This window comes from Pteropus medius, unplaced genomic scaffold (genome assembly GCF_902729225.1).
Source record: "Pteropus medius unplaced genomic scaffold, Ma_sr-lr_union100, whole genome shotgun sequence".
Taxonomy (NCBI): Eukaryota; Metazoa; Chordata; class Mammalia; order Chiroptera; family Pteropodidae; genus Pteropus; species Pteropus medius.
Genome location: NW_024342645.1, coordinates 494,324 through 520,640, shown reverse-complemented (window position 1 = coordinate 520,640; position 26,317 = coordinate 494,324). Strand labels below are relative to the sequence as shown.

General features: G+C 38.6%; 1 protein-coding gene across 3 annotated transcripts in view; it reads left to right on the top strand.

Annotated features, from left to right (window-relative positions):
* Nucleotides 1-12,260: 12,260 nt before the first annotated feature.
* DDX6 (DEAD-box helicase 6) overlaps nt 12,261-26,317 on the top strand; it is a 29,330-nt gene continuing 15,273 nt past the window's right edge. The window contains exons 1-4 of one of the 3 annotated variants that reach the window (XM_039866586.1): nt 12,261-12,406; nt 15,578-16,038; nt 18,544-18,607; nt 19,673-19,777. In XM_039866586.1, coding sequence (XP_039722520.1) covers nt 15,839-16,038; nt 18,544-18,607; nt 19,673-19,777 — 369 coding nt within the window. In that variant the 5' untranslated portion in view covers nt 12,261-12,406; nt 15,578-15,838. Of the gene's footprint in view, nt 12,407-12,866; nt 12,957-13,148; nt 13,164-15,577; nt 16,039-18,543; nt 18,608-19,672; nt 19,778-26,317 lie in introns of those variants that run through there. The other 2 variants (XM_039866587.1, XM_039866588.1) reach the window with 2 other exon arrangements.

Below are 26,317 nucleotides of genomic sequence, written 5' to 3'. Positions count from 1 at the left end.
CTAAGGAACAAAATAAATGATCAAGCAAAATGAAAACAGACTCATAGATCCAGAGAACAGACAGGTGATTGCCACATAGGAGGCAGGACTGGGGGTCTACAAGAAAAAGGTGAAGGGATTAAGAAGTATAAATTGGTAGTTACAAAATAGTCATGGGGATATAAAATATGGCATAGGTAATATAATCAATAATATTGTAATAACTATCTATAGTCTCAGGTAGGTACTAGACTAATTAAAAGGATCATTTTGTCAATTATATAAATGTCTAACCACTAGGCTGCATACCTAAACTAATATAAAATAATTTTTAATGTTGATACTAATTGAAAAATAAAAATGTAAAAAACCGCCCCCCCCAAAAAACCCCAAAACAGAACAAAGGTGTGAATCTAAAAAGTGCTTATAGCAAGCAAGCAATAACTCAATAACTACATAATGCCCAGCGTTACTAAAATAAGAACTGTAACAACAACAACAAAAAGATGGGGAAGAGTTATAATGTGGCACCACTTAAACCAGAAACCCCAGAGCTCAGGTCTATTGTCATTATTAGCAAGTTATTAACCACTTCAATAGATATGTCAAAAGCTCGAGAGAAAAAAAAAGAGTGTGCTTCCATTTTTTCACCTTCCATTCATTTGAAAGATAGAATAAAGAATAGTGATTAAGAACATGGATTTTGTTATCAGACATATCTGGGTTTTACATCCAAACTGACTTGCTATTAGTAACCCAAAGTTCTTTATCTCTTTAAGCATCAAATTCCTTGCCCCCAAAAAAGAGATAACTGTGACTGCTTCACTTCAGAGGGATGCTGTGAGGATTAAATTAGATCTTTCATACAAAATACTTAGCACATGCCTAGCACATAGTAAGCATTCATAAACATTAGTATTATCCCACTAAATCTAGAGTTTGCCTAGTACTCTATTGAAAATGCTCAGGCTAAGGTTATCAGTGACCTTGTAGTTGCCACATCCAAAGATAATTTTCAGTCCTCATCTTATTAGACTCCTATGACACTTGACACAACCTCTTCCTTGCAGTTTCCTCTCCCTTTGGCTGCTGAACCTCCACTTTCTCTTTATCATCCTTGGCCTGTCCCTTTATTGCCACATCCTGTTCCTTTGCCTGACTCTCCCATGGGCTTTCCTTGAGTTCATCCTTTCTCCGTCTGCCTCATTTCCACCCACCTTTTTGGGAGATCATGTCTACTGTCATTTTAATTGTCATCTCTATAAAGATTATCTTTCCTATTCTCACTTCTGACCTCTCCCCTGACTGCCACTCCTATATATCTGGGTGGATGCCTACAATAGACTGAATGTTTGTGTTCCCCCCAAAATTCATATGTTGAAACTTTATTCCTAATGTGATGCTATTTGAAGGTAGGGCTTCTGGGGAGTAATTAGGTCATGAGGGTAGAGCCCTCACAAATACAGCTCTCTTTTCTGCCATGTGAGGATACAATGAGAAGTCAACTATCTTCAACCCAAAAAAGGGCCCTCACCAGAATCTGACCATGCTGGCACCCTGATCTCAGACAGTCGTTGATGAGCCCCCTGTTGCTGGTATTTTGTTATAGCTGCCTGAACTGATTAAGACAATGCCCAAGAGGCATCTCTCCACCTCCTATCTCTGGTAAACACAAATCTGATCTCTTTTTCTATGAGTTTGGTGCCCACTTAATGTTTATTAAACTGGACTGACATTCTGTATAGGTGAGGAATGAAGGAGGAAGGGAGAGTGGATATTAAGAGAAAAGGTAAGCAGGAACTAAGGTTAGAGAAGGCGCATTGTATCCTAATCTATGAAGATTGGATTTTATTTTATGGAAAACTGGAACCAGTAGGATCTTCAAACTGGAAAGTGATATAAAGAAGTTTTAAGGAGCTAGTTTTAATAGCAGTGTGAAGTGTAGATTGGAATGGAGAAAAGACTGGTGTATGAAAGAACATTCTGAAGGCTGTTATAATAATGCAAGGAATAGATTTAAAAAACATGTACATCAAGAAAATGGCAGTGGGTATAGACTAAAGAGCTAAGTTGTAAATAATATTTATGAAATAATTGATCAATTTATTTCAGGTGGTAAGATAATGAGAGGAATCAAGTTGAAGACCTCTTGCTATCTAGTTTAGATGCATGAGGATACCATTAACCAGGACACACAATACAGGAAGGGCTGAGGGCTTGGGGGCATTGGACACAGTTCAGAATACAGGGCTAGTGAGACAACCAAAATAGATATACATAGTCACTAGATGGGGACACAGGCCAGGGGGCTATGCAACTTGGTGGTTGTCAACACGCTAATGGCTGGTGACCCTGTGATAATGGGTGAGACAATCTTCAGAGGAAGAAAAGTCTGGGAGCCAAGGAAAATATGGAGAAATAGTGAGTACTTAACAATATAATACTGGAGAGTAACATGTTCTATTGTGTGTTTTATAAAATCTCTCAGGGTATTTGGTGGTATTCTACTGGGAGTGTGAGAGAATAAAAAGCTATGGGCTAAACAATATTCGAACAAATTCTGTGCTAAACAAATTTGAACAAATTTCTTTGGTGTAGGATTTTACATTTAATATATTCACACTGTGAATTTCCAAGAGGGAAACATTCATTCATTCATTTCAACAAATATTAAACATGCTAGAATTATGGAGCTATTCAGTAACAAAACAGGGCTCATGCCTTCAAGAACTTGCATTTCTTAGGAAAGTCAGACATTAACTTAAACAAGTTAATTAATTACAATTGTGCTAAACACTACAGAGTTGAAGCACGGAGTACTACAAAAGTGTCTACCAGGAGAAACACGAACAGTTTTTCACTGGAGTATCTCAAGGGACCAGTGCTCTGCCAAATAAAATTGAAGAAGTATGGCTGCGGAAAGGTCAAGTAGGCGGAGAAGTGAAGCCTAAGTCCTTAAATTTAACAATAAAGAGGTCATTGATGATACTAAGTGAGAGTTGTTTCACTGAATGGGAGTTGATGAAGTCTAGACAGACAATCTACTATTTGGTAATGTAAGAGAAGAAGAAATAGCTGCAGAGGGAAGACAACTCCTAAGGAAAGCTGTCTTCTATCTGGGGAGAACTATACCTATTTGCAAATTAAAAGGAAGGAATCTGAAGAACTAGAGAGTTTGCAATTAAGGACATTGAGGGTACTTATTCATGTATCCACTTGTAAATGTTCGTTTGGTGTATTCTTTGCTCCGGAGACTGTACGAGGATACAATGGGCAACACAATACACATAGTCTCCTGAAGCTTATATTCTAACAGGGAAGACAAACAATAAACAAGTCAGGAACTGGAGAAATAAAATAACTAGAGCTCTGATAAGAATTATGAAGAAAACAAATCAGATCTTGTGATAGAGCACAGGGTGTCTGTGTGTGATGGTGGCAATGGGGGTCTTAAGGAATGACATTTACTTGGAGACATGAAGAATAAGAAGGAGCCAGTTGTATAAGGAGAGGGGAATAGTGCTTCAGATAGAGGAAACAGTAAGTACAAAGTCTTGGGGTATGAAAAAGTTTAGCTGTTCCAAGAACTTCCAAAAGCCATTATAGCTGGAGCAGAATGAGCACCTAGGAGAGTGGCATGTGCTAAAGTAGGAGGGGTAGGCAGGACTCAGGTCATGGAGGTCCTTATAGACCAGGGCAAGGAATTTAGAGCATATTCTTAGCTCATTTGTAAGCTATATGAAAATGCAGGTTAGTGATGCTCTCATTTACATTGAAAAAATATCACTAAGTCTGTGTGGAAAATAGATTGGGATAAGGCAAGAGAGTAGAAGTAGGGAGCCAAAGACAATGAGAGACAATGAAAGACAATTCTATCTAGCTGAAAGTGGAGGCAATAGGGTAATAAGAGCAGACAGATTCAGGAAATATTTTATAGATTGAACCTACGGAACTTAGATATGGGAGACAAGGGAAACATCTAAGATGAGGAAGCAGAGATTGAGATAATGTGTAGGTCTTTTGGAAAGATTATTTTTCAAGAGGAGACTAACAGGAAGGTGCAGGTGACTCAAGAGCCCATTTGATAAACATTTACTAAGCACTTACCAAATGCCAGGCCATGTGTTAGGTGCTGGACATACAGAGAAGAATACTGCATAGATAGATCCAGTCTTTGTGGAAGGCTAACCTACAACCAAATTACCCAGTGATTTGCACAGTAATAGAAATTTACACGATGTGGCACAGAGAGGAGAGTGCTGCACTCTGTCTGAGATACTGGAGGGAAGAGATGTCAGGGAAGGAGATAAAACTAGATAATATGGAAGATGAGTGGAGTGGAGAAGGGAAATAGAGGAACACTGAGTTTTATGAACCTGCTTTTTTCCCATGAAGTATGAGTCATCTGCTGCAAGTAGGTAATAGGCTGGAATAGTGGTCTCCAACTTTTTTGGCACTAGGAACCCGTGTTCCTATGAGAATCTAATGCTTGATGATCTGAGGTAGACCTGAGGTGGTGATGCTAGCACTGGGGAGCACCTGCAAATACAGATGAAGCTTCGCTCCCTCTTCCGCTGGTCACCTCTTGCTGTTCGGCCTGTTTCCTAACAGACCACAGACCAGTACTGGTCCACTAGAAGACTTTAAGAAATGCTATATATTCTTGGATATATTCTCTAAAAGTGAGGTGGTTGGATTTGCACTTTCCAGCATGATACCTGGCCCTAGTCACAGGGCATTTTATGCTCATCTGGAGATATCATTGAGGGCTTAGGTCCCTAAAAGTCTTAATTTCCCCCAAGTTACTTATTACTCTGTTATCAATCAACAATATTTAATAAGCATTTATTTTGTACCTGACACAGAATAAATAATGAATGAGTAAATGAATGAATAAACAAGTAAAGAATTATAGTTTTTCATTGACACTGGAAACAAGATTTAATTAAAAATTTGATAACAATTATATTTTTAGCTACCCTATCCTCAGCATTGGAACAGACTTTGATGCTGCTTAGACTGTCCATTATAAAAATAGTTATTGTTTATTGAGGCTTGCAATGAGTCAGGCCCTATGCTAAGCATTTTACATATATTTCTCATTTACTCTTCTTAAAATCACCCCAGAGACAGATATATTTTTATAGATTTGAAAACAGGTTTAGGAGGTTAAATAGCTTAGGAATTCAAGCCCAGGTCTTATCATTCCAAAGTCAGATCTCAGCACTGCATAGTTTTAATTCTTCCCCTACTTGCTAAAGACACTATGATTTTATGTAAACATTACTTTATCATTTGAACCTGTATCCTTTTAGTTACTGAAAATGTTAGAGGTAGAGAGGTCTAAAGTTCCTACTTTTGCTGTCTGGAAGAACACAGAGGCATGCATCTAAAATAGGTAAGGTGATCTTTGACCCTGTGCCACTGGCCTGATATTTCCTACTGTTGTCATCATCTCACTGTTTCCTGAAAATTAACCAGCCAATATTGAATATCTCAATCTCAACTAATTTATAAACATGAACTAGTTCTGCTCTGTGGAATGGAGAATTGTAAGACATGATACTTGCCTTCAAAGAGCTTCCTATTTAGTAGAAGACATAAGACCACAAAAAAAACTCAATAAAAGCAAACTAGCCAGGGTATACTTGGGCACTAAATTGTGACATCTATAAAAAAGAGCTTAGGAGACATGATGTTTGGAGTCATCTGGGGCAAGGAAAAGTAATATTTATTTGAACTTAAAAAAAAAAAAACACGGTTACTATGTGTTAGATATTGTGCTAGATTCTTCACATACATTATCTCATTTTAATGTACTATCCAATCCTATTCAACAAACACTTCCTGAGCTTCTAGTAAATACCTTACTAGGTGTTATTGGAGAAAGATTATTTTTCAAGAGGAGACTAACAGGAAGGTGTAGTTGACTCAAGAGCCCATTTGATAAACATTTACTAAGCACTTACCAAATGCCAGGCCATGTGTTAGGCGCTGGACAAAGATATGTGAATATGGCTTTGTTCCTGTCCTCGATGACATGTATGCAAATGACAATGATATAGGGCTATAAATACAGCAATTATAGAATTTATTGTCCAAAGTGGGATACTTTTGAGAATAAATAGGAGCACTGTTAATAGTTCCTGTGGAAAAACCCAGGCATAAACCCAGACTCTTTGGAACAAACCAAGTTGTATTACCTTAGTAAGGAAAGAATTTGAAGTGGTGGGGAGCACTTGGGGTGAATTAGAAAAAATCCAGTAGTAGAAGTGAATTTGAGTTGGGCTTGCTGCTTGGGAGGGAAGAGGGGATAAACATGTGAACAAAATAACTTCAGATAGCTTAATGGGGTAAAAAGTGAGTGGGGAAGGGCATTACTTTGAAAAGTATAGTCAGGAGGAAGGCATCTCAGAGGATGTAACGTTTAAGCTGAAACTTGAATGATGAGAAGGATCAAATTCAAAGATGAAAAGGATATCACAAGAATAGTCTTATCTCAGTAGTGATCAGTAGGCCCAACCTCCTACTCATGGGGTTTGAGGTGAGATTCCAGGGGCCTTCCACTTTTTCTAAAGAGTAAAGAGGGAATTTCAATTTTATTTTTGTAGGTAATGGAGAATTATTAAAGGCTCTTGAGCAGGATAGTGATATGACTGGGAAAATTATGCTGGCAGTAGTGTATACAGTGGGTTAGAGAGAAGAGGTAGTAAGTCTGAGAAGCAACTGAAATAACTCCTGAATTGGGATACTGGCACTAGTAATGGAGAAGCAGAGATGGAAGTGATACCCAGGAGCAAGAACAAACAGGATTTTGCAACTGGATGTCTTCTAGCATTGTGCCTGTCCCTGGAATGCCCTTAGTAGATGCTGGTTTCTCCCTTCTCTCTCACTTAGCAGGTAATGGGAGTGAGGGAGGATCGGTTTTGCTTGCTGTTTAGAAGAGAGAAAAACTTGGGTATGAATCCAGATTAAGGGAAGAACCAGCAGAGAGGGAGACAATGAAAATGTAAGGGAAAGGGGGTAACCAATAGAATATTTTATTTAAAAAGGGATAGATGTAAGGGCCAGGTTAGCCTTAGAAAGGAGGTGTGATATGTCATTCTTCAAGATCGGAACAAGCAGAACTCTGTTTGGGGTGGGTGGGAGGGGGAAATTAATGAAACTTCTATGGTATGGTTTTGATTTGAAGTTGGGCTTATGAATGAAGAAAAGGTTTGGAATGCTGCTGTGGGAAATAATTGTCCTTTAAGAACAGTGGTTCTCATCCTTGGCTGCACATGAGCATCTTCTTGGAAGCCTTAAAACAAAAAATGATGCTGGACCCCTCTAGGATGGGGCCCAGGCATCAGTGTTTTTAAAAGTGCCTGTGTTGGCACTAATAAGCAGCCATAAACCAGCAGTAAAAGGCTTGCAGAGCTACAAAAAGGGGTCAGCTGAGGTGTTGGGGGCAGGAATTGGTTGTTCAGCCAATTAGCCTGGTTAGAGGGCTCTCTCCAGCACCAACATTCTTGGAGCAGAAGCTGTGAACTTAGAGCGTGACACTTGTTTACTGCGGTTGGTAAGGCACTAAGCTAAAGAAATAAGACATAGAGGCTGGGGAAAAAGAATTGAATTAGCCAACAACTGGTTCTAATCTGATAGAAGAAGAAGAGGTTCTGACAAAAGTCAGTAAAATAATACTACCAACACCAAATACATTTTTTTTGAGTACTCTCTAGCAATCACTAAAATAAGTGATTTATACAAATTCTCATTCACTCTTACAATAGCTCTAGATCCTATTAGTCCCATTTTATAAATGCAGAAATTGAAGCTCAGAGGTTGTTGGTCTCAAGCTTGGAAGGTTCCAGGTCTGGCTGTGATTCAGGCTCATGGCTAGGACTAGGACCCTGGATTTAGAAGGTTACATTAGTGTAGTACGGTGCCTGCGCTTAAAATATGTAAACATAATTCAGCTTATTGTATCACACATGTGTGGCTGAATGCCACTATTGTACTCTGATATATGTGGAGCCTTGTGGTCCCCTGGAGAGCAGAAGGGGAGCACAAGAAAGGGGAGCAGAAGAAGAGCAGAAGCCTGCTCCCCACAATAGACTGCACTTCCCTCAACAGAAGTGCGCTCCCCACAATATAGTTGCTATCTGCCTTTCGTTCTCATGCCGGCCTCTTGTACATTCTTCCAACTGGGAGTCTCACCACTGAAACTTTCCCTTCTCAATCTGCTTGGAGCTGACAGATGTTAAGAAAGCTTTCCAAGTTTATGGAGTTGATAAGTGGCAGAACTGGATTTGAAACCAGATCTGATTAACTCTAGAACCTGAGCTCCCCGGTTGGGCAAGAGCAAGGGTGTGGGAAGGTGAGAGGATAGGAGCTTATGGGAATCCACTGTGTTTTGAATGAGCTTTGGATAGGCCCAGAGGAAATGAAATGAGAGGGTTTCTAAAGGAAATGATGGAAGGTGAGAGAACGATCCTTTTCTGGAGGCCAGAGTAGCAAATGTATTGGATGAAGAGTGGGAAATCGCATTGGGTAGGCACACTGGCAGTCCCAATCTGTCCATAGAATGTAGACTCCATGAGGTAAAAAGAAACTGGGAGACACTAAAGGTTTATTTAGGGGGTGGTTGACATGATAAAGAGGAATCTTTACAATTTATCAAGCAGATGAAGAGCTAGGAAGGTCACTGAGGAGACCTCTGCACTGAAATACTTTTTTTCTCTTGGTTCCTTATCTTATCCTGGTAGTCACCAATGTTATGTAATCTAACCATAGCACTCAGGAATGAAGAAATTGCCTACTCTATAGCTAGAAACTGCCTTGCCAGAGATCATAACTAAGGTCATGGTTCTATTCTCGAGGACCAATAAAAGGCTCTGTAAATTGACTAGTGGTAGAAAACCAGAGCTGGGCACTTTTTCAATTGTTGCTACTCCTGTAAGAGTTTATCCAGAAATATAATCTTGTTACAAGGTCCTGAGTGCAAAGAAGGCATGGCATACCTACCAACACCATGACAATTCTGCAAGATCACCATGTACCCCCATCAATGTTATCCATCAAGCAACTGCCCCTGAACTAACTCGGAAAGTATCCAAGGGGACCAGGCATCATAGATAGGGACAGCATCAGTTCTTTCTTGATCTGAGTAAACAAATTAAATTTATACCTAAAGACCTAGTTTCCAGATTCCAGTGTCTTCCTAGCCACACATTATTTTCAAATTAATAAGTTAATTTTGCTAAGGGACAGTAATTTTAGAAAAATCGAAGAGGCAAAATGAATAGCTAGAATTCTCTGAGTGATGACTAGACATAAACAATGCTAGGATCCGATGAGGCCAAAAGACACCTGGTGAGCTGAACTAGCTGGTTGTGGTGCCATGGGAACTGGGAGATGTTATCTGTCAAAAGGAATATAAATTCTGTAAACTAAACCCAGTAGTTTGGGAAAAATGTTTTTAACCCACCCTCGTCCCTCCTTGTTTGTAATATTGCTTTCCTACTTTTCAACTTGAGTTTACTCTGGAAGTAGAACATTATTCCAACAAAATGTGCCTGATGTGGTCTCTCAGTTATTGAAGACATCTGCTTAGTATGGATTAACTCCAGTGCAGTACTTGCACTTCTCTAAGGATATCTTTACTCAGCCTCAGTAGACTGACGCTGCTTCATTTTCTTCAGGTGTATAAATTAAAGAGGCAATTTTTACTTGCTATGAAGTCCAAAGAAAATGGTTCTTGGCTCCTTGGGCTCATTAGCCTTTAGTCTTGCTTAGTGACTACCGGAGGTTGCTAAGCATATTTGGAAAAGAACTTTATCTGTTGAAACTTCTTTTGGAAATCAAAATATTATACTACATGTCATGAAAGAGGGAAAATGTTGTACTATAAAGCTTAGCCAGGTGTGAAATAATAATTTTATTGAGGATATGGTATGTACAAATTTTTTTAAGTAATGAACACATTTGCTTACAGTTTGTTTTAAAAAAGCTATTATGTTTCCTTTAAAAAAAAACCCTATAGAAAGTTAGAAGTGTGAAATCCATTTTAGCATGTTAAAAACATTTGGGTTTTAAGATAGTATCACAGATGAAAATATATCCAAGTTCAGATTACTTGGAATTCTAGATTCTAAACCTTTTAAATTGAAGTTAAAATGAAAGAGTGTAAATTAAATTGTAATTTTTTTCTTCTAGTTATTTTTAGGTAAATAGGATGTGAGATTGGTAAATGATGTTTACTGAGAGGACTCATTATTATGATTAAATTCCAAGTAGCATTTTTTAGTCAGGTCTCATTCTTACTGGAAAAAAAAAGGTGGGGGGGCATCTTGTTGTGCTTTCAACAGAGATACTGAAAACCTCAATTCTATTTGTAAATCTTTTTCTCTTTTAAAATATTTTTTCCACAAATTCTCCAGAAGCCAGCCAACAATCCAGGGCCTAACACTTTAGCTACCAGTTTCATAGTTCAAAATCCAAAAAGTAGGGTAGGAGGGAAGTGAGACTGACTAAAAGCAAAAATGAAAATGGTCAATACATCTTGGGAAGCACTTTATTGCAATAAATAGGTGACTTTGCTGTGGATAGCACAGTCTCCAGAAACCGTATTTACCACATATCGCCCAAACTATTATACTCATTAACTAAAAGGTCAAAGGATTAGATATATGTAATATCTTTAAGATATACATTTTATAAATATAAGGTGAATTATCAAATGATTCATCTGTATTCCTAAAGTGTCATATTTCTGATTCTTGTTAATCTGTTTGAACCAGGGAGAAAAAAAGTTATCAAGATAGTTGGATTGGACCTATCTACTAAAATTAAACCCAGAAGACCAAAGGGCTCATAATTTAATTTTACACCATTATACTTCTCACTAGAAAAAAGGTTGAGATAAATAAGATAAATAAGTTATAAGGATATCTATTTTATAAGAACATTACACAGAATCTTTGAAAAGTTTTAGCCCTGGCAGGATTTCCAGGTGAGAATGGGCAGTTATTTCATATTTCACTTTTGGTTGCCTCCTCACTTTTAATGTTTTGTCACAACCTCAGCCAGGCTTCTTTGGAAGGTAACAGTTTATTTATTAATGAAAATCCTTTTCCTTTGCCTAGTCTCATTTCTTGAGTGGTCTCCGGAGAGACCTCACCTGTTTTATTTAAATCCTTAGGCTCCTGTCTTTCTCACTCACTTCTTTCTCTCTTTCACATTCCTGCTACTTGGAGAGTGACGCAAACAAGGCCTCGCATTTTACCAGATTTAAGGAACCACTTGTCTCTCTCTCTCTAGGATGGGCAAAAGGTGTATGGTTATTCTAAGAGTGGGTGTTTTAAAACCTGGGTGGCAGCTACAAATTTTAAAAATTGTAAAAAGAATCTTCCTTTTTAATCTCAAGAAAAGACTTTTCACACTTCTCTACCACTTTTCCATTGGCTGTGTGGAAATAAACAAAAACAACAACAACAAATGAAAACAGAGATAGCTATAGCAAGGAAGCCAGCCACCTTCCCTGCGTTCGGTGGGGACGCTTAGGCCAGCAGCGAGAAAAAGGGACAGCTTCAGGTATGCTCTGATTGGAGGGTGTTGGCACGGGGAAGCTGGAGGCGGGCTAACTAGAAGCCGGGCATCTTGTGTGATTGGTTTGGGGAACATATTTGGCTTTCTCTGATTGGTTCGGAGTTGGAAGCAGGGGCAAAAATTAGGGAAGTTGGCAGTCAATGACCGATTTCTCCCCATTCCGGGCCGATCACTGCTGGGGATGTGGTTTGGCTTCCCTGGCTGGTTGCTACAAGAGGTTGTGGGTCGGGGTTCTGTTGTCGCAAGTGGTCTGGCCATTGTCTTGTTTATTCGGTCTTTCAGCAGGTTGAGACCCACGTTTTTCTCCCTTGACCTACATAGCTAGCTTCCTAGCTTCAAGTTTTCTTTTACCTGGAACAAAATAGCTTTCCTGCTATTTCTGTTAAGGATATACGGAGACATTAAGTTATGAAAGTATTTATGCGAACGAATACATATATATCTTTCTAGTAAGGGTCAGGCTGGAGGAAGACTCAGGAAAACTCACCCTCGGCCTTCCGGTTCTCTATTCCCCTACAGAACTCATACTTCCATTGTAACTAACTCCACAGCAGCTTTCTCTTCCCTTGGGGGAAACTCGGCCTCCGCCCCCTCTCTCTTGGAGAAGAAGGCTGTTGCTCTTAGGCCCCGGCCCCACCACCGGCGCAGTCCCGGCCCAGCCTCTCCGGTCCCCACCCCCACCCCCCACCCCTCCTGCCCTCCAGTCCCGGCCGGGCCCCCTTCCGGCCCCCTCCCCCAAGCGCGCCGGCGTCTCTGGGCCACTAGTTCCGCGCATTCTTGGACGGACGCGTCCCCCCTTGGTCCTGCAGCAGCCTCCCGCGCCCGCGGGAGATGTCAGGTTAGCTCTCCCCTCCCCGAGCCGCTTCCCCGAGAGGCCGTTCTCGGAACGCATCCCGGGTCCAGGAATAAGCAGACCCTTTCTGGTCACAACCCTTGAGTTCCACTTTGTGGGGATGCGGGGGGGAGGGCAGGGCGGAATCTTCCAGCCACCATTCTCCAGTCGTTTCTCCGTAGCTGTGGAAAAAGCAGCCTTCTCCTTTTTGAGAGGAACCATATTTCCCCTTTAACTTTCCTTCAACCTGGGCACCCGGCGGCGCCCGTCGGTGTGCGAGTACGGCCCTCCACTTTCCTCTCAGAGAGCTTCCCTAGCCCCGGTTCTCCTGCCGCGAAGCCGGAGAGGCCGTGACGCCGCGGCGGGCGCAGCAACTGGGCTCTCGCCATCTTGTGTGGAGGAGGAGTCGCGGCTGCGGCCGCCGCCATGAGGAGACGCCGGGAGCGAGGCAGGGAGGGAGGGAGGGGGCGGCGGGCGAAGGAGGGGGCGGAGGAGCCGAGTGAGCTCAGCCCGGGCGGCGACTTCGGTGGCGCCATGAGAGCGGGCAGCGGTGGAGGTAGGGCCGGCCGGTCGGGGGAGTCGCGAGCGCGGGCGGCTCGGCCGAGCGGGCCCCAGAACGGGGCGGGGGCGGGGACGGAGGCGGCGGCGGCAGCTGCAACAGCAGAGGCTGGGTGGGGGCGGGAGGATTCCGAGGAGGAACGAGCCGCCTGCCATTTGGGAGCCTTCAACAATGGATAGGGGTACACCAGGAGTGGCCTCGGCAGTAGGACCGGGCCCGGCTGCGAGTAGTGGTGTGAGGTGGGGGTCCAGCGCCGTCGGGTCTGCGGGAAGCCCCTCGGTCGTCGTGGGGGGCGCTCGGAGGCGTAGGCCCAAGGCCTGGATGGGCCCTAGGGAGGAAGGCAGTCGGCAGCTGTGTGGGGTGGGGGCGTCTGAGAGGAGTCGAATGTGGGGATGTTGTGAGCGGCGGGCTCCGTAGAAAGAGCGGGCTAAGTACTCGGAGGAGCTTTATAGAAGATGAGAGACTGTGGGACCATGGGGGCGACAAGGACTTAGGGCGATGGTGGAGGTTATAGGGTACGAGGCAGCCCTATAGGGGGCGGCAGGGATGTACAGTAGTGAAGGGCTCGGTTTAGAAAGGGACCAGCAGTTGCTTGATTGGAATAAAGCCTTGTAGATCGATAACGAGAGGCTGATTCTAGAGCCCCGGAGTCGTGGAGGAAAGGAGGGCTTTCTAGGTTAAGGATTTCTCGTTGGGGACTTACAGGGGGAGTCCCTTTTGTTTCCTGCTCGCAGAGCTGGTTGCCTGCTCTTGTTGCGCAGATAGGATTGCAGGGCCCCAACCCTTTTGTGTTTATGGTCACAGGGAGGTGACTTGAATTGTGTTGGATTTTTATTTTTATTTTTTTAGAGGGAGAGACAGGGAGAGCAAGAAATTACTGTTCTTCAAGTAGGGGGTTCAAATCACTGGCTTGTTTCTTTCTCTTCGCTCACTCCCTTTTCTCTTCCACAGTCCCTTTACCCCTTCAGAATAAAACAGTCACTCTAACTTGCAGACCCAGCTTAGAGAAACTGCGCTGCTTTTGCAAACAAAAGATCTGGCTGGAGATGACGATACTGTTTTGGGTGTGAAACTGTCAGTTGCTAACTACAATCTGGGAAGTGGTGTAGTTAATTCCGCACGGCGCTCCTCCCAGCTAGTCTTCGTTTCGTTCGTACTTTTGAAATACAGAAATATAACTTGTAAATCTAAATGGGGAAGGAGGGGTCTGAAACATAAAGCTGTAAGTGCAGGTTTCAGTTTAAGAGGGAGCAGTTATCACATAGTCACATTTCGGATCTAGGGGACATAATGAGTCTTAGATGTATGAGGAGTGTAATGATATCGTTTGATCTTTAGAGGTTGCCCTCTTCATCCTCTTAGTGCTTTGCAAACAAGTCTTCTGAACCACTTGATATTGTTGATGGTAATGTAAACCTGCCAATAAGGATACCGTTTACTACCTTGAAACTGAAATTAGGTGGCCGTTAAACACGACCTGCTTAAGAGGTTAATCAGATTCTGGAAGACTCAAATATACCTCTTTGCGTATGTGGTAATCAGGATTTGCTTGTGAGCAACTTTATTTTCAATTTTTTAAAAAAGTAAGACAAATATTTTAGAAAAATTTTGTTTGGCAAGATTTGATGTATGGAAAAATAACCCTAATTAATTAGCTAGTGTATTTTCGGTAAAAAATGTAAAGGAATTAAAAAGGAGCGAACCCATAAGAGTAGGCCTTTATTTTCTGGCCTTTGTAAATTAAGTTTTTATTTACCACATTTTAAAATTGGTTTGGGGAATAATTAAAAATGGAGGTTAACCAGTTTTTTTTTTAAAACAACTATTAATTAGTACTCTGGGTTTCTTGGAAAGTTACGAGTATGTTTAGCCATCTCAGACGTTTTTAAACAGGCAATTTCTTTTTTTTTATAATTTTTAAAATATTTTGAGTTAGGATATACTTTTTGAAAAGTGTTATTGAAACGTAGCTAATAGTTTTTAGTATTCAAACATGTGACATATATACATGTCTATATCCCTGCTTCAGTTATTGTTTTAAAGGGCAAAAACTTAAACGAAAAAAGAAAATACATTTTTCTTCATAAAGTTTAACTTTCGTAGTTGAAATTCATGAGTGCACAAATGCATTGCTTTTTCTGAAAGCATAAAATTAAGTCAAAGGCTCACTTCAGGGATTCTCATTTGCTGTCAGAAATAGAAAAACATTGTCTTCAGATGTAAATTTACATTAGTTGTGTGCTACTTCATTGAGTTTTTATGCAAGTAAGTGTAATAAATCATTGACTTAGAGAATTCATCAGGGAGGATACTGAAGGGAAGAGATTGTCATTTGACAACTAACGCTAATTTAATCATACTATCTTTCTACCTAATAGTCTCTGGGTTGCTTTGAACTACCAGTTTAAAATGTTTGAGAATGTTTTCAGTGTGGGTTTGGTTTTTAAGGCAGTTCCCCTTTTTGTGTTTCTCCTATCCTGGCTAATGATTTGGTCTAAGTACAGCTGTATTCTTAATTCTTTAAAAAAGGAAAGTTCTTCTAAAGGAGTTTTTAAAAAGGGAAACAACTTTTTTCTAACTTTCCTGTGTTTGCTAACTTAACTTTTTCTTTGTTTCAGATTGAAGTGAGTGAATTTAACTCAACCTTGTTAGAGAGCTTTTTAAAAAATAAAACGTTGATTCGGTGCATGAGAGCAAGTTACTGCTGCTTACCGTTCAGACTTACAGGTGCTTGCCTGCATTGCAATAAAGGACTCAATATTGAGCAAGACATATTTATCTCTTCGTTTTGGAGAGCCTAATAAACTGTTATTACAGTTTCTCTACTGACTTTCAAAGGTTTTGAAGTTTGAAAGAGACATCTTTACAATTAATACAGTATGAGCACGGCCAGAACAGAGAACCCTGTTATAATGGGTCTATCCAGTCAAAATGGTCAGCTGAGGGGCCCTGTGAAGCCTAGTGGTGGCCCCGGAGGAGGGGGCACACAGACACAGCAACAGATGAACCAGCTGAAAAATACCAACACAATCAATAATGGCACTCAGCAGCAAGGACAGAGTATGACCACCACTATTAAGTAAGTGTTGGAATAAATAATAAACACTTGGTGGCGGGGACCAAAGAAATTTCTATTACTTTGTTGTTGACGACTTTATGCCTTATTTTATCCATTTTGATTGCAAGTGGAGAGATGACTTTGTTTTATGGTCAGTAGATATTTGTAATAGAATTTTTTGCAGTTATTTGCAATATGGCCAATAATTTCTGCCGTAATTCAGGTTTATTAATGAATATAGGCACAGATGATTTATATTTTCTGTAGATTATTTTTTTTAAACATTTCTGGCTTTCCTAAGTCAGATTCATCTTGTTTTTGCCACTGTGGCTTTTCCCTAGTATTGTTAACTGCACCTTACCCTAGTTTAAATGGCAGTTAAAGCCATTTCAAGTTTAAACTTTAAGGACTTGCCCAGCCTTCTGAACTCTAAACATACTCACAGAAAATTTATCTATAACTTTTAGTTTATGGAACTTTGCTTTTCTACTTTTTTAAAAAAAATAAGTTTTCTCCTTTTAAAAATAGCAAGCAGTTTTATATAGAGAACTCAGGAGTTTGAACTATTGAAAGCACACATCTCTGAATAGTCCCAACCCCCTTGTTGACTTTAAAACTTAAGAGCCTCATCTTATTACAGAATGTTTTCTTTTAAATCTGCAAGTTTGTAGGCTATTATCTTTGTTTTGCTTTAAATTATTTAAATGGTAACCATTGCTCTAGAGAGTCAGTTAATAAAAAATTAACATTTAAGACTAGATCCCCATTTGAGGTTTGGCTTTGTTGTTAAGAATCTAGCCATGTGACTTGATTTAACGTATAGAAATCTTCTATGATGATGAAACTGGTCAATTGTACTAAAGTATGTTTTATTACAACTTAGATCTTTTCCATGCCTCCAAGCAATTCCTAAAGAAAAATAGCCTTTGTAAGCTACCAGGATATCATAGATGGTTACTGCTATGTGATTCATTAGTGACCTATAAGAATTAATTTCCAATAGAATCAGTTTGGTCACTGAGAGAAGTGTCATTAATGCATATTCTATTTTTTATAAAGGTGACCACATTACTTAGAATATTTTTTAAATTGCAGTTTGTCTTGGTGAAATATGAGTAGGCTAGCAAAATTTAGGCTATTTTTAATCCTTAAAGGTAGAAACAAAGCTGTATTATTTCATTATGAGAGTATTTTCTCCTTAAATTCTAATTTAAGACAACAGTGGATTTTTTTTTTCTTTTTTGCCTCTCCTAGGATTAATGGTTTCTTTTCAGTTCTGTGGGTCTCTTAAATCTTACTTGAAATGTCATTTTTTCAGTGAAGGTTTCTAGATCCCATCAACTGTCTCGGAACTCTTCAACTACTTACCTGTATTACTTATTTTCTCATTTTAAATACTTCGTTTATAAATTCCTCGTGGGCAGAGTGCCTGCATTTTATCTTATGCATTTTTATTCATTATTACATTTAACAGTGTGGTAAGCTGGCCTACTACAATATTCAGCTGACATATTTGCTCAGAAACTTTGATGTGATATAGGCTGAGGTAAAAGGCTTTAGTAACCTTGGAATTGGTACCAGTTATCTTGTTAGAGTATCTTGGATTATGTGGGACCTAATTTTAAGTAAAATAAATGCTCATCTTTCTAAATCAAGACTCATGATGTTTGGGGGGCTCTGATTAAATAAGAGTCACTGTAATGAAATCAGTAGAAATTTTAAAGACAACACAATTGAAAGCATTGTTTGCTTTAGTGGCAGATTTTTTTTTCCTGTTAGATGCTTTGTATGTTAGAGGTTTTTGCCAGACCTAAAGATTTTTTAAATTATATTTTCCTTATTTTTTCTTTCATGGATTCATGTGAAAGATTAAGAGATGTTCATTAACAGCTAATATTGAGCTCTGTTTTGCCATACACTGTGCTGAGAGCTTTATATAAATTATTTGGTATAATTTTTAACTCATTTTATGTATGAGAGAATGGAAGCTTAGAAAAGTAAGAGAGTACTCGCCCTATTTAAAGCTTGATTTTAAACTCTAGTTACTAAGTTCTATCAAACTATTGCCATGCAGAAATTTAAAACCAGTGTTGCTAAAGCTTCCAGGTTTTTGTTTTTGTTTTGTTTTTAAGAAAAGCCAGAATCTGGACTTCTACACAAAATCTAATTTTAAATGTTGGCAACTGATTTAAATTAAAACACTATATGTAGGTCAAACAAAACACATGGGTTCCCAGTTGGGACAACAGTTGCACTATTGTTACACTGTACTGCTTCTCTTAAGATGGTTGCCTTATTCTTTTCTATCTTGATATTTTTTTTAATCCTCCCTGCATTGTTATTCTTTGTAAGAAGAGCAGTTTTTCTAAAATTGTTTATCTGTTAACTATATTTTTAAGTAAAATGGCAATATATTAAACTTGCTGTGCTTCTTAGAACTTAATTATAATTGAGATGAATTATTTTCGTATTATTAGAATAGTGGTGCTCTGAATTCTGATACTTTAATTTTATTATATTCTCTAGACCTGGTGATGACTGGAAAAAGACTTTAAAACTCCCTCCAAAGGACCTAAGAATCAAAACTTCGGTAAGTTGGTTGTAAAATTCAAGTGGGAAATGGTGTGGGAACTCTAAAAGTGCAGTAGTTACTTAATAACAATAAGGACTATATGTTCACTCTTAAGTTGAAATGGTTGAAATAGTATAGATCATATATGATGAATTGTCAAAAAATTCCACTATTTGGAGGAATTATATTAATGTGTATCTACATACTGATATTGGGTTTGTATGTATGTATATCTTATTTAATTTATGGAATGCTTTTAGGGCATTTTCTCGAAATTCTCTTTTGTTCTCAGCACAGTAAGGTTCAGGCTAGGTATTATCTAGCCTGAAATAGTATAGATCATATATGATGAATTGTCAAAAAATTCCACTATTTGGAGGAATTATATTAATGTGTATCTACATACTGATATTGGGTTTGTATGTATGTATATCTTATTTAATTTATGGAAGGTTTTTAGGGCATTTTCTCGAAATTCTCTTTTGTTCTCAGCACAGTAAGGTTCAGGCTAGGTATTATCTCCATTTTGTAGATGAGAACATGGAAGTTGAGGGGTTCTCTTATTAGCCCACTATTTTCAACCAGGGATGGTTTTTGTCCCCGAAAGGGTATTTTGCAATAGCTAGAAACATTTTTGGATATCACAGCTGTGGAAATGCTACAGGATAGCCTCTTAAAGAATTTCTGGCCCAAATGTCAATATTGCTGAGCTTGAGTAACCCCATTTTAGACTAGGATAATTGTAGGCAGTGAGTGGTACAGCTAGGGTTTAACTTGACATCTTGCGATTTGCAGTTCACAGCATGATTCTTATATAAAAATAACAGTATTCACTTGTCTTTAGAAGACCATCACCCCATGGTGGCCTTTTTCCAAACACAATCTTTAAATGGCTTGTGTGTGTTAGAGAGTGGTTATTCTTTAGAAATAGTTGAAATATATATCAAGGCAGACCTAATCTACATATATTTGTATTTCAAATGGGGTAAATAAAGAATTAATTTCTCAAACAAACTTTCATAAGCATGCTAACTAGCAAAGGAATGGAGTTGTACTTTATTTGGTGGTTGTTTATTTGACTAGGATGTGACCTCCACAAAAGGAAATGAGTTTGAAGATTATTGTTTGAAACGGGAGTTACTGATGGGAATTTTTGAAATGGGCTGGGAAAAGCCATCTCCTATTCAGGTATGTTTCCCCTTTTTATCCTGTGTATAATGTTTGAGTTAAGCATTATGTGCTTTTTTTTTTCCCCCCCCCGATCTGCGGGGATGATAAAATGAACCAACATTTGTCTCATGTGTACACACTCACCTATATATGTGCACATATACTTTTCTGGAACCTTTTAACGGTAAGTTACAAAATCATGGCCTATTATCTTTAAATATTTCAGTGTATTTCCTAAGAATAGGAATATTCTCTTGTATAACCATAGTACAGTTATTTTCTGTCAAGTTAATATTAATACAATATTTTAATCTCATCTGTCATTTGTATTCTGATTTTTAATTGACCCTGAAATGTCCTTTTTGCACTTTATTCCTTTTCTGTATAGGATCCATCCTTAGGATCAGGTATTACGTATGGTTGTTAACGTCTCTTTAATCTCTTTTAATTGTGAGCATTTCCCTGGTCTTTTATGACATTGACATATTAAAAATACAGCCCCTTTCCTTTTTCAAATAGAACATTCCTCATTTTGGGTGTGTCTCATGTTTCCACGTGATTAGATTCAAATTACACGTCTTAGCCAAAACACTGCAGAAGTCATGTTAGGCCTTTTCAGGACATCAGATCTGGAGGTATACACAGTGTCTGTTTGTTTCTCATTAGTGATTTTAATTTTGATTATTCTGTTGGTGCGTCTGATTTCTACTACAAATTCACTGCTTATTTTTCTTCTCTTGAAACTAATGAGCAAGCAGTCTATAGGAAGCACTTTAAAATTGTGCAGATCCTACTTTCCATCAAAATTTCCCCTAGTCTTAGCATCCATTGATGAACTAATCTTTGTCCCACTCTAGTACTTCCTCCACATTGGCCTTATAAAGAAGAGCCTTCTCTTATCTCATACTTAGGTATTTATAAACTGTGGGCTCATGAATTCCTTTTTTTCCCCAATAATATTTTTGTGGTCAAACCTTCAGATTTGGCCAGTGAGAGCTCCTTCAAGCTGGTTCCTTTGTTTTTGTAAGATGGCCCTCTTTTTTTTTCTGATAAGACTTTTTTTAGAGCAGTTTTAAGTTCATAGCACTTGAGCAAAAGATAGGGAGATTTCCCATAAACCTCTGCCCCTGCTCATGTCTAGCCTCTCCCATTATCAGCATCCTCCACAAGAGTGCTACATTTGTTATAACTGGTGACCTACATTGACACATATCACCCAAATTCTATTGTTTACATTAGGGTTCACTCTTGGTGTGTTGTACATTCTATGAGTTTGAACAAATGTATAATGACATGTATCCACTATTATAGTATCATGCAGAATAGTTTCACCACTCTAAAAATCCTCTTCTCTACCTCTTCACTCCTTCCTCCCCCCTTTTTCTTGAGCACTTCCTTTTATGGTACATCATGATTACACATTTACCTGTACCTACCCTGCCCCAGCATTGGATTCAGCTGTTTCTCCAGGAAACTTTGATTCCAGTTGGTGGGGAGTAGTATTAGAGACCAAGATCTGAGCAATAGGTGTACTCTTTGCTCCTTGGCCCTTTCAGTGGAAAGAGCAAGGGAATATGTGTATACATATATGTACATGTTCACATAAACATGTACTGTTCATTTATAGATTTGATAAACATGTCTGTTGTTTTATGTAAGTTAAGATGGTTGAATCCAAGCTGTACTAAGGACAAACCCTGTGACATTACTGAGCACTTTTTTGTTGACCAAACATTTGTTGAGTGACCTAAGAAGTTTTAGATACAGGGTGTTGTGTTGAACAAGGCAGATTGGGGTTCCTGCCCTCACAGTCTGGACAGCTAATGGTACAGATAATTTCAGTGTAACATAATGGGCCCCTTTCTAGTCAGAATTACACATATGTGCAGCCATTAGGCGAAGATGAAAAAACCTGGAGGAAGTTTTCTATGTTCCAAGCAGAAAACACTGTATCCCAGGGATTGTCTAGGGGCGAAAGTTTGCCTTTGTGGACAAACTGAAAGACGTGTTTATGGCTGGAGAAAGTACCAAGATAATGTTATACATCACCAGATAGGCAACTTGAGTGTAGATATTAAAAATATTTAGGAATCTATTTTTCTATAATGTAGTTCACGTTAATCCATGAAACTACGTTAGGAATGAAAACTCTTACAAGAACTCTTCTGTAGGGTCTGTATCATTCAACTTTGTATTTCTAATATTTAGCAAGATATGTGACAGGAAATAGGCCCTCAGATGTTTAGTTGTATGTCGAGTGCTTTGATAACTTAGTGTAGAGAACTGTTTAAGGGCACTGGCTTTGCAGTCAGACTGCCCAGGTTGAATCCCAACTCCACTCCTTTCTAAGTTGATTATTTGAGATACCTTTCTGAGCCTCAGTTTCTTGACCTATAATATAATTGATATTATAGTATATGCCATGGAGCTGCTGTGAAGATTAAGTGAGGTGATTCATGATAGTATACTTGATACAGTGCCTAGTATGAGATAAATGCTCAATAAACATTATGGATTATTAATTCAAATAATAGTTTTATCAGAAGAGATTAGTTCATTTAGCAGAGTTAATGGATCTTTGTTGGCTTCTTTTCTCACCTTTGTATTAAAATTGACTTTTTTTTTTGTGCTTTCAGTGTTAGTATAGCATATAGACAGTTAATTCTCTGGCCTACTATTCACTTTGCCTTTTCGCTGTTTTTCCCTGAGACTCTCTGGAAAACACGATAATGCGTTTCTTAGAGTTATTGAGTGTAACAAACGATAAGTTATTAGGATTTTACTCAAATGGAAATTTAGAAATCCTCTAGTAAAATCCAACCTCATGATTGGCTGCTGCCTTTTCGCTGTTTTTCCCTGAGACTCTCTGGAAAACACGATAATGCGTTTCTTAGAGTTATTGAGTGTAACAAACGATAAGTTATTAGGATTTTACTCAAATGGAAATTTAGAAATCCTCTAGTAAAATCCAACCTCATGATTGGCTGCCTTCTATTCATTCTGTTCTTATCTACCATCTCTCCTTACTTGGTTTTCTGTTTGTTCCCGCCCCCCCCAAAATGTATCTGTTGTCTTCTGTCGTACTTAGTTTTACCTGGCATTTTTTCCCCCAAATATAAAAGCCTCCTTGATTAGATGGGTGTCATTTGCATTTGAATCTTTTGTAAGAGATAGAATTTAGTTGCAATTTGGCTGTAAGATTATTGGAAAATGAGTCATTTAAAATGATATCCTCTCAAAAGATTTTATACTAACAGGCTAGACCCAGGTATACTACAGTTTGCTCCCACACATCTTTTTGGTCATGCCATCTGTGACTCTAGTTAAAGTCTGAGTGCTGTGCTTAGCAGCATAACTATGCCATTGTTAAGACATAGCTTTATAGGAACACAGTCTTCTTTGGAGGGCATGAGAACCTACTGTTCTGCTTAATTAACATTGTGAAACACCTTCTATTAACTCTGAGATGATTAAGAGGTGACAGGTCTTACTGCTTCCAGACTGTAGGCACAACTTTTGAAGAATTTTTAGATAAGTGACGAATGTAAGGTAGTCTATTATTGGGGGAAATATAAAAGTTCCTTACTGTTGGCAACAAAGTTCCATATCAGGTCAAGAATCTCAAGTTATTTTGAGAAATCAAGTCTAATAATGATTAATAGTTTATTACTTATGGTTAGGAATTATAGCATTCTTAGTCTTTTTATAAATCATTCTTCCTGCTAACATGGATTTATTATGGCTAAAGGTTGTTTTTCTAAATCCCCCCAAAATCTTTAAATGCATTTCCCTGTTGATTACTATGGTAAATCGGGGTGTGTTCCTTAATTTAGAGATACTATTTTTGAAATTACTAGCTTCCATTTATTTCTAGGTAGCAACAGATATCTGACAGCCGTTGCTGTTTGCTCCACAATGGCCATATATTTCCCCCTGAAATTTAGGCTCTTAAGCTCACATGGCCATAGGAAGTAAAGAGCAGCAGCTATTCTAAAAGCATCTAGTTGGGCAGTTTTGAACTTTTTAGATACCATAGTTGAGTAAAATTCCTCTGAGTACTAGGAAAATGGAAAGTATATTATTCTTTATAGGCAACAGAAACCAACTTGGACTAACTTAAGAAAAAAGAAACCTATCAGGAGTTTCCAAGATTAGGGAGAAGTCTGGAGAAACACACTTGGAATTAATTAGCCAAGAACTGAGGAAGCTCTGAAGGGCCTAGGAAGGTATAAGTTGTTGTAGGTTGCACTACAACAATTTAAATTCTTAGAAGGGAGCCTGGCCTCAGTCATTGTCTACCTACCATTTGGCTGAGGAGGTCGATTAGACTATCCAGTAGAGTGGAGGAGAGTAATTGCTCAGAAAGAAGTTAGGGTACGACTAAGAAAGGGATATGGATACTAGAGTAACTAGAACACATCAAATACATCACATATTGGATCGATCCCTAGACCTTACAGCTGAACCTGGACTTGGAAAGCTAAAGTGGCAGGGTCAGACCTAAGGTTTAGGTTGGGTTATATTAAGATATATTAAGATTATCACACAGTTCACACATTTAAAGTATACAACTTAATTTTTTTGTGTACTCGGTTTTGCAGCCATTACTACAATTAATTTTAGAACATTATCACCCCCAAAAGAAATTACTTTAGCAGCCACTAATCTACTTTTTATTTCTGTGGATTTGCCTATTCTGGACATTTCATATAAACAGAATTATGCAATGTATGATTTCTTGTGGCTGGTTTCTTTGACTTAGCATTTTTTTTAGGGTTCATCCATGTAACATGTATCAATACTTTATTTCTTTTTATTGTTGAATAATGCATTATATGGCTGTACCACATTTTGGTTTAGCCATCAATTGGTCGTTTTCACTGTTGGCTATTATGAATAATATTGCTGTGAACATTTATGTACAAGTTTTATATGGAGATGTTTTCATTTTTCTAGGCTATATATCTAGGTGTGGAATTGCTGGTTCATATGGTAGACACTGTTCAACCATTTGAGGAACTGTTAGACTTTTCCAAAGTGGCTGTCCATTCCCACTAGTAGTGTATGAAAATTCTGGTTTCTCCACATTCTCAACTACGTGTTGTTATTTGCAGACCTAAGTTCAAATCATGGTTCTGGCATTTCTTGCTTTGTGACCTTGGGCAAAACAATCTCTCAGGATTCATTTTGTCAATTGTAAGACAAAAAGTACCTAACTTGAAGGGCTGTAAATAATATAAAGTATCTACCTAGCAGAGTGCCTAGCACACAGTAAGTTTTAAAGAGTTTTTAGCTTTCTTCCTTCTTTTTCTTCTTGGCAGCTTGCCATGAATTTCTCTTGGGTTTCAGAGCTCTCCAAGCCTAACTTTGAATTTGCTTCATATTATTTATTCTTTCTAGGGAACAGTGGTAAGAGACTTTGGATGTGCTGAATTCCCTGACTACTAATGGGCCATCAAAAAGGCAAAGTATCAGTGCATCTTAACTTACAGGCTAGCTAGTTTACTTTGTTAAAGCCTTATCCTTAAACAGTTTCTGTAGAATATAAGAGGAATGGAAGTCAGTGGCCTCAATAAATCAAGACAAATTCAAAGTGGGAATTGGGATAACCCCAATCTAATGCTACCGTACCTCACTTCATTCAAAAATTTTAGAGTTTTAAAGGACTTGACTCAGAAAGTCATTGAAAGACCCTTGGAGACCACCTACCCCTCCCTCCTCCCCCCCCTTTTTTTTTCTGCTATAGAACCAAGTAGTGCAGGTACCCTATTTAAAAACCGTAGAAGAGAATGAACCACTGGGGGTAATGGGTCTCCAGAACAACTGAAGATTAACAGTTAACTCAAAATAGGAGGGAAGAGATTAAGACAGAATGGTTAAAGCCAAGATTTTTCTTCTTTGACCTGCTTTACCATAATAAGCAGACTGTTTAATGCTAATCACTGGACCATTTTCACAGTTCTGGCAGCTTATTATTGTGACCAGATGGAACCCATCTGACTCCTGTGATTGGAGTTCTAGGTAGAATTAGCGTCATGGTGGGAAATGGAAGTCGTTATACTTATGACTTTGGTATTTCTACAATAAAATTTTCAAAGTGCTAGAGATAGTTGTTTTGATCATTAGCGCAGGCATAGAACTAATTCTTGCAGTGATTATGAATCTCCTAATTTATTTTCCTAATTTTTTAGTTTTAGAAATTAAAAATTTTTATTTAGAAACAAATGTTCTCCTTCCTCCTTATTTATACCTGTTCTGCCTTTTTAGTTTGTCTCTGTATGTGTAATTTTCAGTAATTGTTGGAAATCCTTTGCTATTGTGTAGGAAATTTGTCCTGAATTATAGGAAATACTGCTATCTTCCATGAAACAAACTTGATGAAGTAAGCTAAATAGGAAAATGAGAGTCACCTTTAGTGATGTGACCATGGATTGAAATAACTGGAATAGATCATTTGAGCACATTTCAGGACAGAGAAGTTGGCTATGAGACAGACATTAGAGGTTTATGTAATATAACAAATAGCATATAGGACCTGTGGTTTAACTTTTCCAGCCT